This window comes from Balaenoptera ricei, chromosome 16 (genome assembly GCF_028023285.1).
Source record: "Balaenoptera ricei isolate mBalRic1 chromosome 16, mBalRic1.hap2, whole genome shotgun sequence".
Classification (NCBI taxonomy): Eukaryota; Metazoa; Chordata; class Mammalia; order Artiodactyla; family Balaenopteridae; genus Balaenoptera; species Balaenoptera ricei.
Window position 1 is genome coordinate 218,029 of NC_082654.1, and position 13,450 is coordinate 231,478.

The 13,450-nt window shown below is 54.1% G+C and overlaps 1 protein-coding gene and 1 long non-coding RNA gene across 2 annotated transcripts; one reads left to right on the plus strand and one right to left on the minus strand.

Annotated features, from left to right (window-relative positions):
- Nucleotides 1–1,009: 1,009 nt before the first annotated feature.
- On the minus strand, nt 1,010–4,918 carry LOC132350862 (uncharacterized). The gene is made up of 3 exons (XR_009498029.1): nt 4,859–4,918; nt 2,981–3,219; nt 1,010–2,316 (listed from the first exon to the last, which is right to left on the minus strand). It is a non-coding gene; the product is annotated as an uncharacterized LOC132350862 (long non-coding RNA).
- Nucleotides 4,919–4,994: 76 nt separating this feature from the next.
- ECHS1 (enoyl-CoA hydratase, short chain 1) lies at nt 4,995–12,330 on the plus strand. Its single transcript, XM_059900400.1, has 8 exons — nt 4,995–5,124; nt 6,293–6,490; nt 6,965–7,092; nt 7,921–8,020; nt 9,301–9,405; nt 9,874–9,993; nt 11,121–11,188; nt 12,181–12,330. Exons 1-8 carry the CDS (start codon nt 5,037–5,039, stop codon nt 12,244–12,246), a joined length of 873 nt encoding a protein of 290 aa, XP_059756383.1. The 5' UTR covers nt 4,995–5,036; the 3' UTR covers nt 12,247–12,330.
- The last annotated feature ends 1,120 nt before the right edge of the window (nt 12,331–13,450 follow it).

Below are 13,450 nucleotides of genomic sequence, written 5' to 3' on the forward strand. Positions count from 1 at the left end.
TTCTCATTGTGGTGGCTTATCTTGTTGAGGAGCACGGGCCCTAGGCGCATGGGCTTCAGTAGTTGTGGCACGCGGGCTCAGTAGTTGTGGCGCATGGGCTTAGTTGCTCCGCGGCATGTGGGATCTTCCTGGACCAGGGCTCGAACCCATGTCCCCTGCATTGGCAGGCGGATTCTTACCCACTGTGCCACGGTATTGCCAGGAGGTGGGACAGCCTCAAAGATTTCCACTCCGCCCTTCTCACCTCCTCCCTCCTCTCTGCCAGCCAACCTTTCCCTAGTAAAGGTCAGGATGATAAGGGATTACGTAGGCCTGTTTAGAACGTTCGAGATTCTGCTCTGACCATCCCTCAGTGGGAATGGCCAAAACGGGGTCTGGGGGCTTAAACTTAATTCTAGCTCAGCCCCCTGGAGCCTCTTGTTGATTGGCAGGACTCTACACCACGAAGGCAGGGACCACGTGGCTGAGTGCCCTCATGGTGGCCATCGCAGGCCAAGGTGTAAAAATGCCCTGATCCCACTCACACCTGACCTCACCTGGATGGAAGGCCTGGGTGATCGGAAGAAAGGCAAAGTCACAGAAATGTGACGCACTGACTTTATGGCCAGGGATACAGGGCAGCGCTCTGACTCTGGGGGAGGGAGCACCTTAGACCCCAGGAGTTGTGGGGCGCGGGGTGGGCCAGGCATTCTGCTTTGTGTCCCCTCTGTGTAGTACCGCTTGAATCCAACAGCGGGGACAGCCGGCGCTCTGACCTGCAGCTGGTCCGTCATCACCATCCCACATGCTCATGCGGCTGTGGGCAGGTGCTGGACTCTCCTGCTGGGCCTCAGGCCACCAGCAGCAGCTCCAACACACACACACCTCATTTCAGTCGCACTGCTACAAAGTCTTGGGCTTCTCCTGATGCCCAAGGGCCACCTATGGCAATAGAAGCTGCAACTACCCAGTGACATCACCTGTGGTACCCAGTGACATCACCTGTGGTTTAACCAAATCAGGCAGTTCATTTCTATAAACAGCTTTATTGATTAGAATTCACACGCCATACACTTCACCCGTTTAAAGTGTACAATTCATTGGTTTACAATATATTTTCAGAGTTGTGCAACCAACACCACATCAAGTTTAGAACATTTTCATCACCCCATAAAGAAACCCCCTACCCTTTAGCAGTACCCACTACCCCCTTCTGCAGGCCCTGGCAACCACTAATCTACTTTCTGCCTCTATGGATTTGCCTATTCTGGACATTTCATATAAATAGAATCATGCACTGTGTGATCTTTTGGGTCTGGCTTCTTCCAGCATCACGTTTTCAAGGTTCATACGTGTTGTAGCACATATCAGTACACTTCACTGCTTTTTATTGCCAAATAATATTCCATTGTATATTCTCATAAATTCTAATGTATCCACTGTATTGAGCTATCACATTTTGTTTATCCATTCATGAGTTGGTGGGCATTTGGGTGTTTTCTCACTTCTTGGCTATTAAGAATAATGCTGCTATAAACAATCATGTACAAGTTTTTGTGTAGACACATTTTCACTTCTCTTGGGCATATACCTAGGAGTGGAATTGCTGGGTCATATGGTTACTCTATGTTTAACCTTTTGAAGAACTGCCAGACTTTCCAAAGTGACTGCATCATTTTACATTCCCACCGGCACTGTATGAGGGTTCCAATTTCTCCACGTCCTCACAACATTTACCTATCTTTTTTGACTATAGCCATCCTAGTAGGTGTGAAGTGGTATCTCATGATACAGCTGATTTGCGTTTCCCTAGTGACTAACAATGTTGAGCATCTTTTTGTGTGCTTATCAGCCATTTGTATATCTTCATTGTAGAAATGTCCGTTCATCCTCTGCTCATTTTCTAATTGTCTTTTTATTACTGAGTTTGTGAAAATTAATAAAGAGAAACCTCATTTAAAATGGAGTTGGGAGGCCAGCAGAGGGAGCTCTCAGGCAGGTACCTTTTTTTATTATTTTTATTTTATTTATTTTTGGCTGCGTTGGGTCTTCGCTGGTGTGCGTGGGTTTTCTCTAGTTGCGGCGAGCAGGGGCTACTCTTCGTTGCGGTGCACGGGCTTCTCATTGCGGTGGCTTCCCTTGTTGTGGAGCACGGGCTTCAGTAGTTGTGGCACACGGGCTCAGCAGTTGTGGCGCATGGGCATAGTTGCTCCGCAGCATGTGGGATCTTCCCGGACCAGGGCTCGAACCCGTGTCCCCTGCATCGGCAGGCAGATTCTTAACCACTGCGCCACCAGGGAAGCCCAGGCAGGTACCTCTTGACTGTCAATTACAGACCTAAGGAGAAGGATCACCAACAGGAAAGAGATTCACTGCATCTCTTACAGGAAAATGACGGCCCCAGCTGCCAGGCCAACGAGAACCTGTCATCACCCTGAACTCTCATTTTCCTCCAATTGACTTTTCTTCAAAACAACCCCTCCCAACTTCCTCCCTTTTCTCTATAGAGAAAAATGGTAAAATAACTGGCTGTTTTATTTTTTAGGTTAGCAAGTTGAAAGTATTCTTTATATATTCTAGACACAAGACCCTTATCAGATCTATGATTTGCAAGATTTTTTTCTCTCATTCTGTGGGGTGGCTTTTCACTTTCTTCAATGTATCCTCTGAAACACAAAAGTTTTTAATTTTGGTGAAGTCCAATTTATATATTTTTTTCTTTTGTCACTTGTGCTTTCGTCCCTAAATTACTTCATGAAGGATAGCAGCCACCTGACCTCAACACCAGCCCTGGGGGGTTAGGAAAAAACTTCCTTTACGTTGGAGCCATTTCCCTTTGGGTACCTGTCACAGTACTGCAGCCCATACTAAGACAGAGGCTCCTTTGGTAAAGAGTTTTGGTAATCTGTTTCTCTTTGCATGAAAATGTCTTTAGTCTATCCTCAGCCCTGAAATAAAGTTTTGCTAAGTAGTCAATTCTGATTTGGATTTTATTATTTACCTGAAAATATCCGTTTTGCTCTTCATTTGTAGATGACTTCTTTTTTTTTTTTTTTTGGCCACCCCACGCAGCTTGTGGGATCTTAGTTCCCTGATCAAGGATGGAACCCCGGGCCCCAGCAGTGAAAGCATCCTAACCACTGGACCTCCAGGGAATTCCCATGTAGGTGATCTTTTTATCTCCACCCTTGAATTTGCAGAACTTGGGCACGAATACAAACGGAGGCCAATAATATGAGCCTAAACATTTGAAATTTATAAATCAAAGTAATTTAAATAAATGATTTCACTGTTAAAGTTTAATTACATCTTATTTTATACAAATAAAACTATTCACAGTCTAGTGTTCAATAGATACCAAGTTACCAGTGTAAAGAGTGTTATGCTGCACTCGTGTTATATCTAGACCTATAAATACATACATTTCAGAGTGATATGAATTGTTTAATGTTGCAAAATGTTCCTCAGCCACCTCGTGCAGCTGCTATGAATAATACTGCACACACTTCATGAGCACCGGGACCACGAAATGGGACAGGAAGAGAAATAAGAAGATAGATGTTTGCCACAGTGCTTAGCAATGAAAAAATCAGTTACGTGATGCCTCTAAAAGGAACCATTTTGTTAATAACTTATCTTTTCCTTGTCTAAGCACTTACTTCTGCCTCTCAACTCCTTCCCACACTGCTTAGCAGTATTATCTCTGATTTCTCCGTGCTATTGAAACCAAGGCCCCCTAAAACCGAGTTCCCTTACTGAGTTCATGATTCATCTCTCCACCCAAAACTTTATTCCCTTTCTTGTTCCCTCTGACCTCAATCCTGTGCTAACTGAACACTAATCAACCAGAGTCAGGTGACTAAGATGGCTGCTGTCGCTAATGTACTAAAATTGCCTTGTAGACATCATGGTTAATGTACAAACTCAGGTTGTTTCTCCAGGGCAAGATGAGCTCACAGACCCCCCCAGCCATGGACTGCCTGGCCTGAGAATGTAAACCAGAGACAGCCTGACTCCTGAAACTAGATTCAGAAATGTCACAGAAATGTCACAAAACGATGACGAATCCCAGCCTCTTTCTTTGTTCCCCATTTTAAAAAATCCCCTAACTCAAAGACCAAGTTGGTCGGAGGCTTATCTGAGCTGGTCTGAGTGGATCTGAGGCTTGTCTCCCACTCCTTTGCTTGGTGTCCTATAAACACCCGCTGTCAAGAGTCTGGCTTTCTGCGCGGGTTACAACTGCACGTTGCCCTGAGGGCTGACTTCAGGTCACAGGTGTATCCGCCCAGCTCTAGCGAGCTCCAGTCTACCCGTCCTCAGCACGTTTGGCTTTCCATGCCCCACAGCCACTGCCTCCAGCTGCGAGTCCGCGACCCAGCTGTGGCTCGAGGCGCAGTCACCCGGGTGCGGGGACGACCCGCTTGCCCCGCACCCAGACACACGCCGTTTTCCGGAAACGGCGGGAAGAGCCAAAGGCCAAGGGCACTGCCCGGGCCTAAAGAACAGAGGCGGCGCAGGCCGGCGGACAGCTCCGCCAGGAGCCCGGCGGGCCAGCACCCCGGGCCTGCGCACTCGAGAGGCCTCCCGGCGGTCCCTCCCGACCACGAGGGCGTCCCGGCCGGCCCCGAGCGGTCACACCCCGGGCTCGGGCTGCGGCGCGCGGTCCCCGCGTGTTTCCACCCCCACGGCTCGGCCGGCCCGGAGGGTTTGCTCTCAGGTCTTCAGGGCTACTTCCTACGACTTGGGGTCCGCCAAAGGCGGCGCGGACCAGGGGACGGACCTGAACCTGAACCTCCACCCCTCGTCCCCGCCCCGGCCCCTCCTCCTGGACACCGGTCCCCCTCCCCCCGCACCCTGACCCCTGTCCCCATACCCTGACCTTCGCTCCTAAACCTTAGGCCCGTCGCCCGACCACTTCCGCCGCCCGGCTGATCTCGCGAGACCTGCGAGGTCTCGCGATGCTTGCCCGTAGGCGGGGCGGGCCCTGACTGGCGCGGCCGGGGGGCGGCTCCGCGGGAGGGGGGGCGGCCAGAGCGACGTGTCGTCACGCAAGAGCCATGGCCGCCCTGCGCGCCCTGCAGCCCAGCGTCCGCGCCCTGCTGGGCACTTGGCCCGGCTGCCCCGCGCCGCGCTCCTTCGCCTCGAGTGAGTGCGGGGCCGAGGGGGGCGGGCCCGCGGTGGGGGTCCTCCGGGCCCTCATCCCTGGGCCGGACCCCTCCCAGCACCTGCTGCCTGAGCTCGCGGAGCCCTGGGGTCACTACGGTCTCAACTCCGGGGACTCGGGACGGAGTGCCAAGACCTCTGGCCATTTCAGCTTTCGGTGTGAAAGTCCTCAGACTTTAAGAGAACGTGCGGTTAGCGCCTCTGCAATTGGAAAGGGTCGCACGTGCTGTCCTGCAGTGCCTCCTGCCCAGGCCTCCCCATGTCCACTGCTTCTCCCCGGGTGTGTCCTTCAGGTTCTGCCCCACCCCAGCCAGCGGGGCGCCCCTCCCCCTCTCTCCTGAGCGCACTCGCCACCCCCCCGCATTTTGCAGGAACTCTTGGCCATGTCGATGTCGCTGGGAAAGAATCTCTGCGGCCTCTTCCTTCACCTGTGTGTCCACTTGACCTAGCTACCAAGTCGTGTGGGTTTTACCTGAGTTCTCTTTGACCACCCGCTTCTGCGTCCTGGCCTGTACCCAGCCATCATTCCTGGTCTTGTATGCGACAGGCATGCTGCCTTTACACGTGTGGTTTCAGTCACTTCCCCACAAGCGCATGGATAGGTACCGTGATCCCTGATTCCCCATTCAAGGAAGCCGCCACCTTGGCTAACCTTCTTCTCCAGGTCACTGCTGGCCCCAGCTCTGAGCGGGCTGCCCCCCCCCCGCCAGGCCCTGGCAGTTGCCCTTTGCCTGTGTGCCTCCCACCAGACTGTCCACCCAGCAGGGCTGGAACTCTGTTCTGTTTGCAGCTTAATTGCCCTCACCTAGTTGGCGTTTGTTTAAAGAAGGCGTTTCCTCATCCCTTGTTTCTACAGGATCCCAGGCTGTCTCTAGTGCGCGTTCTGGGAAGCGCCGACCAAGGCATTCAGGAGAAGGAAGGCTGCTCTTCATTGCTGGTTTTTTTTTAACTTAAGGAAGTGTTTCAGCATCCGCAAAAGCAGAGAGCACTGTAAAAGCCACCCATGCAGCCGCAAACTGCATGATGCAGCCACCAGGGACTGAGCAGGGGCCCTCAGGGGTCCTGTCAGGGTCACTCTGTCCACTGACGGGTGCATCTCCCCGGTTTGGTGCCTCCGTGAGCGGAAATCCCCTTTTCCCCCTCCCCCCAGGCGCAGCCTTTGAATACATCATCACAGCCAAGAAGGGGAAGAACAGCAACGTGGGGTTGGTCCAGCTGAACCGCCCCAAGGCACTCAACGCGCTCTGCGATGGCCTGATCGAGGAGCTCAACCAGGCGCTGCAGGCCTTCGAGGAGGACCCGGCTGTGGGGGCCATCGTCCTCACGGGCGGGGAGAAGGCGTTTGCAGGTGAGGTGGGCAGTGTGGTGGCAGGCTGCCCAGGTGTGCGGTTGCACCTGTGGCGTGAGGCAGGCAGCCTTACACCTCCGTGAATGCATCAGGAAGATTCTGCGACTTGGGGGTTTATTTACGTAAAGCGGACCAAACCCCAGGCTGCTTGGAGGGCCCCCTCTGATGTTTAACGTTCAGTGTGCTCCGCCAGCAAAACCAGTCTGTTCAGGGGCAGTCACGTCTCGGGTGCGAGTGACTAGTGAGTGAGCCCCGCGTCTTCTGAGTCCCCCTCCGCTCTGTTTCCTGTCCGCATCCCTCTGCATCACCTCCATCAGCTCGTATCACAGCGTGTTGCACTGTCCCCCCTGCCCAGCTGTGTGTCCACGTGGCCGTCCCCTGCAACCCTTGGTGCCTGCTGGCGGGGCACACTCAGTAGCTACCTGTTGGTGTGCGGTCTCTGCTCTGGTAACTGGGACCTCATTTCCACCCCAGCTGGAGCCGACATCAAGGAAATGCAGAATCTAACGTTCCAGGACTGTTACTCCAGCAAGTTCTTGAGCCACTGGGACCGACTCACTTGGGTCAAGAAGCCAGTCATAGCTGCTGTCAACGGCTACGCCGTGAGTGTCCGCCCATGCCCCCTCCTTGCACTCAGAACACCTGAAGGAATTGTACTGTGTGTGTGCAGCAGAACTGATTTTTATCTGGGGGAGACCTGAGTCTCGTTCCCAGGCTCGCAGGCCTTTTCTGAGCAGTGATGCTGAAGAGCCAAGAACTGTAGAGGGAGGACGTGTTTCAGCATCTGCTGTGTCAGTGGGGATTCAGCTGCTGGGCTCCGGATGCCTTTGTTAGTAAAGTCCCCCCAGTCCTGAGGCTCCGCGGGAGTGCTCTTCCCCCACTGCAACGTTCAGGGCACGCGTGTTGGCTCTCTGTGCAGTTTTGATGACTTTCCAACCTGCACTGCCCTGTAAACTAACCTCTTTCACTACTGTTGAAAGCTCTGCATCCCCTGTTTGGTCCATCGGGGTCTCCTATAGGCGCCTGGACAGCTCAGAGGTGCTGGGACTGGTTGTGGCCTGTAGAGAAGCCAGGAGGGCGTTTGAACTCACAATTCCTTAGTAAAGCTCCCTTGGGGTGAGCGGGTCAGCGGGCAGAGTTTATGGCTGTCGGTTCTCCCCCTCCTGGCTGCCTTCGAGCCCCCACGGCAGAGAGTGGAGTGGCCACGACAGACACTGTAGGACCTGCAAAGCCACAAGCATTTGCTGTCTGGTCCTTTACAGAAAGTTTGCTGACATCAACTGTGTGGGTAGTTTGTGGGAACAGTTAACTAACTTTGCATCTCTGTGTTAATCTTTGCTGTACCCTAGACTGTGTTTCACTTCAACAGAAAATGCAAATAGAGTGATTTTTGACTGGGTTCCTCCGTGGTACCTTGTGTTGTCTTGCAGCTCGGTGGTGGCTGTGAACTTGCTATGATGTGTGACATCATTTATGCTGGAGAGAAAGCCCAGTTTGGGCAGCCAGAGATCCTCATAGGAACCATCCCAGGTAAAGACTGATGGTAGCTTTGGCATCGGTTCTTCAAGTCATCGTCCACAATCTGCCCACGTCTTGGGGGCATTTGGGCTGTTCCAGTGTCAGACAAAAGCACGTGGGGCTGTCGTGTGAGCCTGGACGGTGGCTTCCTGTCTGCACACTAAGGTCACGTGGGCACAGCAGCGCTGAGAGCAGCCTGGGGGCCTCGGAGCTGTGCCGGCTCCTCTGGAGTGGCCGCGTCCCTTGCCCGACACGAATAGGAAAGGCTGGCCGCACGGTGCATTCTAACCGCAGTGAGTCTTGCTCGTGAGCCACATCTGCGCTGGATCTTTATCGGTCAGCAGCTCAGAGAAAAGAACACAGGGACCACGGGCCAACACTGAGAGCTCACGTATCGGTGGCCAGAGCAAGTCCCGTGGGCTCACCCAGGTTCAGAGCAGGGAATCAGGTCCCCCGTGGGCAGGGCGACAGGAACAGTGGGCCAACAGTGACACCTCTGCCCCTCGGTCCACCTGACGAGGACTCCGGGCTGTGTCCCCCCAGGGTCTCTGCCCTGGGTGTAGAGCCTGGAGCCCAGGGCCTCTCCCGAGCCAGCTGGGCTGGGCAGGGAGCAGCCATGGGGTCAGGAGAGGGTGTCTGGGGTCAGCTGAGGGTGACCACCAGGGTCTTCCCATCCCAGTGCCTGAGGTCTCCACTGCATTGAGGCAGTGTCCGAGTCTGCTGGACTGTGGGTGCCCCCCTCAGGTGGCTCCTTGGCTCGCTCTGGCAGCCCTGGGGTTCACCATGGGCGGATGACCGGGCAGACCACTCTCTTTCCAGCTGGAGGCCATGGAGTGAGCAGGAGGGGGCGGGCAGCGGGGCCCGGGGAGGCGGGAGCCCGGAAGAGAGGGGCACGTTCAGAGCCCTGGGAGGGGGGGGGCCTTGCGTCGTCCCACACCTGGAGCGGAGCAAGCTGTGCTCGGAGGCCACCCCCAGCTGCCCTCTGGGTTGGGTTGGGTCAGGGTCTGGGGCCCTGGGCAGCGAGCTCCGTGTGTCTGTCCGTAGTCTGACTCCTGCATGAGAGGTATTGGTGCAGGGGACCCAGGGCACCAGGCGGGGGGGCCCGAGTGTGGAAAGGAGCCTCCCCTGTGGAGTCTCGGGCCTCCCCCGGCTTCCCCACCTGCTGGACGCCTGGGTTCTGCCCACCCACCCCACCCAAGGGGCCCATCTTCAGCCCCGGGGCACTTGGGGACAGCACGTCTGTGCACCCTGGCCACAGAGCCAGCCGTGCCCAGCAGCCCTCTGCCCCGCAGGTGCAGGGGGCACCCAGAGACTGACCCGTGCCGTCGGAAAGTCACTGGCCATGGAGATGGTCCTCACTGGTGACCGGATCTCAGCCCAGGAGGCCAAGCAAGCAGGTACGGGCCACAGCCGCCCGTGGAGCTGCCCCTTCAGGAAGCTGAGTGGAGGGGGGAGGGCTGCGTCCAGGGGCTCCCACCGGTGATCAGCACAGAGCTTTCCCGTGTCCTGGGATCCCAGGAGACTCACTGCCTTTGTTTTCTTATTTGAAATGCCACATGCTCAAAGGAGCGACTGAGGCATGCATGCAGGTTAAAGAGCAATAGTGAAACCGCCCCGCTTCCCAGAGCCAGCGTGAGCAACAGGGTCTCCGAGACCCTCCGCAGGCATGCCCTCTCCTGGACCCGCAGTGACCTGTGACTGTAAGAGCCCAGTGACCGCAGCAGCCAAGGGTGGCGGCCCTACCAGGGGGCACCGTGGACCTTTCCTGTGTCCCTGCTGCCTTGTCGGCACCCAGAGGCCTGTGCTGTGGCTTAGAGAACGAGAACCAGCTGTTTCCACGTGTTGTTTACCTTTTTGTGTTTTAGGTCTTGTAAGCAAAATTTTTCCTGTTGAGACACTGGTGGAAGAAGCTGTAAAGTGTGCAGAAAAAATTGCCAGCAACTCTAAAATTGTAACAGCGATGGCCAAAGAATCAGTGAATGCAGGTAGGGAGGAGAGTGGAGAAGGCCGCACAGTAGTTGTGAGGCTTGACAGTTTGGGGTCAGAATTATGCATCTTAACCGGTCTGGACAAAAATTGTTAGGGTTCTTGGTATTTCGATTTTGGCTCTTCGTAGAGTTCTAGTTTCTAGTTGCTCGCTCACAAATTCTGTTGAAATGGCCTGAGCTCCCCTTGGAAGCAGGACCCGAGAACAGGGCCAGCCTGGGGAACAGGTGGCAGGGGGCTGGCACTGGCGTGCAGGGGAAGCCCGGGAAGGGTCGCCTGGGGAACCTGGGAGGAAGAGGCTCCTCTCGGCCAGCAGCTCCGCCCATCTGTCGGGATGAGCTGGGGGCAGAGAGCGTGTCCCGGCTGTCGCTGTGGACTGGGCGTCCTCTCTCTGCCGGCGGGGCAGCTCTGACCGGCCCTCCTCAGAATCGCTTGACTGTTAACATGGCGATTTGTTCTCAGCGTTGGAGTGAGGCTGTCCCTTTGCTCCATGTTGCCTGTCAAGAGGACGGTGAGCTGGGACAGCCGTGTGTGCCCGCGGCGAGCCGCTCTGCCCCCCGTCTCTGCTCACCGGCCTCCCGGGCCCCCGGCCTCGGCCAAAGCGTTCACACAGGCACGAGCGTGTGGGGCAATGCAGCAGGGGAGGGGACGTGCCGCAAGGCCCAAGGCACCTGTCACCTTGGCTGGGCGCTGGCCGCGGGGACCCAGCTACAGGTGCCGCCAAGGAAACACTTCCGCGAGCCTCGCACCTGAATCACCTCCACTGCAAAGATGGCCCGGGACTCACTCTGTTCTGCACAGAGTTCTGTTTTCTGGGTGTTGTCCTTAATTATTTGTCGTGCTTTTTGAGTTCAGTGTCGTGGGCTTCCTCAGCCCTCTCGTGACTGGACAGAGTTTGCCGTCCCACCTTCCATCCAGGTCCCCGTGCAGGACACTGGGAGGCCGGGAGCAGTATTCACTGGGCGTCTCGGCTGGGGTGGTGCATTTGAGCAGGGAGGCTGTACTTTAAACGTCGGTGAAGTCAAAGTCCACGTCAGTCCCCGAGGGTGTTTCCTGTCTCCACAAAAAAGTTCTGCGTTCCCACATCTGGCATCTCAGCTCCTAACTTCAGGGTTTTCTTTTTCAGCTTTTGAAATGACATTAACAGAGGGCATTAAGTTGGAGAAGAAACTCTTCTATTCAACTTTTGCTACCGTAAGTAAGCCTCATGCACGTGGAGAATCACACACGGTCCAGCCATAGACGCTCCTGGCATTTCCTTATAGGTTTTATCACTAAATACTATTTCTCTTTGGTCAGAACTCTTAGCTTCCCCTGTAGCTGGAGCACATGTGTTCTATCACTGAGCATTGATTTTTTTTCAAGTAAGTACAGTGTGTGGAAGTTCAAAAGTACAGAAACCTACACAGGGTTATTTCCTGTTGCAAAAGATCTTACAAATTGCACCCTTAAACAGCAACTCCTGTATTTAAAATGCAATCCATTTACTCATAATTTTCCTAGATTGTTCCAGTTACTTGGAATGGGGCTCGAATGTATTATAATACTGAAATCTGAAGCCTTGGAGCATTATTTTCTAGGATATCTGCCAGTAACTCAAACGAAATCATTCTCTTAGTAGTCATTAAAACTGATCTTTTATTATCAGAAAGTCATATCTAGGTGTTTTATAAAAGAACGATTAAAAATGGCTTTAGCTCTTGAGGAAGTGCGGGTGCGTGTGTGCACATGTGTGTGATTGCATGCATGTGTGCCTATGTGCACACAGCGGAAGGTATGCAGAGGTAGAGCTTGGTTTCTCGTGTCCTGCTTCCTGACCCTCAGGACACCGCTGACGTAGAGCACGACTAAATCCAGGTCATGATTTGGTGAATGACCCAAGTACATGCCTCTGAGGTTCTCTGTAGATGGGAGTTTATTCGACTCATAGGTTAGTGGTTCCTGAATGACCATCACAAAGGCGGGGCGGGGGTGTTTAGTGGAAAAATACCCATTCCCAAGCCGGCCCTGGGAATTGGGATCATTCACAGTTTTCGAGGGGATCCCGCCGCAGGACCCGGTGAGTGGACGGCCGAGGGCAGGGAGGAGCCCGGCAGGCAGTGAGCAGCCCTGACACAGGCAGAGCCTCGCACCCGGACTCCATGCAGAGTGACCATCCACCTCTGCCTTTCCCCTTCTCTCGCCAGGAAGACCGGAAAGAAGGGATGTCCGCGTTCGTGGAGAAGAGAAAGGCCAACTTCAAAGACCAGTGAGAGCTGGCTGCCTCAGCCCCTCGAGTTAAAGAGGAAAATCACGGCCTGGCAGCTTCACAAGCAAATAAACCCTTCGCTTTCAAACGCAGTGTCAGTGACGCACAGCTTCTCTCCAGCTGTGAGGGGCCCTGGGGGGCTGTGTGGGCTCTCGCCCCACCGAGTAGCAGGTGGCCTTCACCCGGCTCTCACGAGGACCCCCAGCTTGGTCGCGGTATCGTTTGCAGCCGGTGGACGTGGCCGCTCAGGGGGATGGCCTCGCTGCTGGGCCTTTAAAGAGATGTGCTCTTGACTAAATGACAAACTTCAGGTCACATCATGCCTTTCTTTTAGTTACCGCTAGATTTGAATGTTCTGTCACTTTTTCAAAACTTTTGTTTGTCATTCTCAGTAACAACATTCAAACAGAACAAGGTTCTTAAAGTAAGGCACCCACATCCCACTCCGAGGGCGACCACTGTTCACAGGTTCGTGGCTTTCAAGATGTCTTTCTGTGCCCACGTGCGTGAACACATGCTCCCGTGTGAAATTCAGTTTTCTTTGTACAAAAATGGTTCTGCGTGTACACGTTTCTGCAGGGTGCACCGATCACCTTCTGCTTCTGTCACACAAGTGCACCCTATTCTTTTGTTTGACTAGCATTTTTTTTCATTTTACCCATTTTTAAATGTACATTTTGGCAGCATTCGGTGTATTCACAGTGTTCTTCATCTCCAGACTGTTTCATCACCCCCGACAGAAACCTTACCCCTTCAACACTAACTCCCTACTCCAGCCCCCAGCCCTGGGGACCTCTATTCCACTTTCCTTCTGTCGCTGGATTTAACATAATATTTCCAGGGTCCATCAGGTTGTAGCACTAACAGTTTCATTTCGTTTCATGGCTGAATACTGTTCCTACTAGCATTCTTTTCAGTGGCCTTGAAATATTTCATGACGTGTGTATGTTGTGATCTGCTTATTCGCATGGTGTTGATTGTTTAGACCGTGTCCAGGTTCTTGTTTCAGAGCCGTCGTGGCGACGGTGCAGCGAACGTTCCCTGCACAAATCCTTGCATTTCAGCTCGAGTGCGTCTGGAAGGGAGGGCTGCACTGAGGGGCTGGGCTACTGGGGGCCGAGGCTCCCAGACTGGCGTGAGGACTGCTCGTGTCGGAACACCTGGGGCGTCGGTTTAAAATGCATGTTCCCAGACCTGGCGCAGGATTA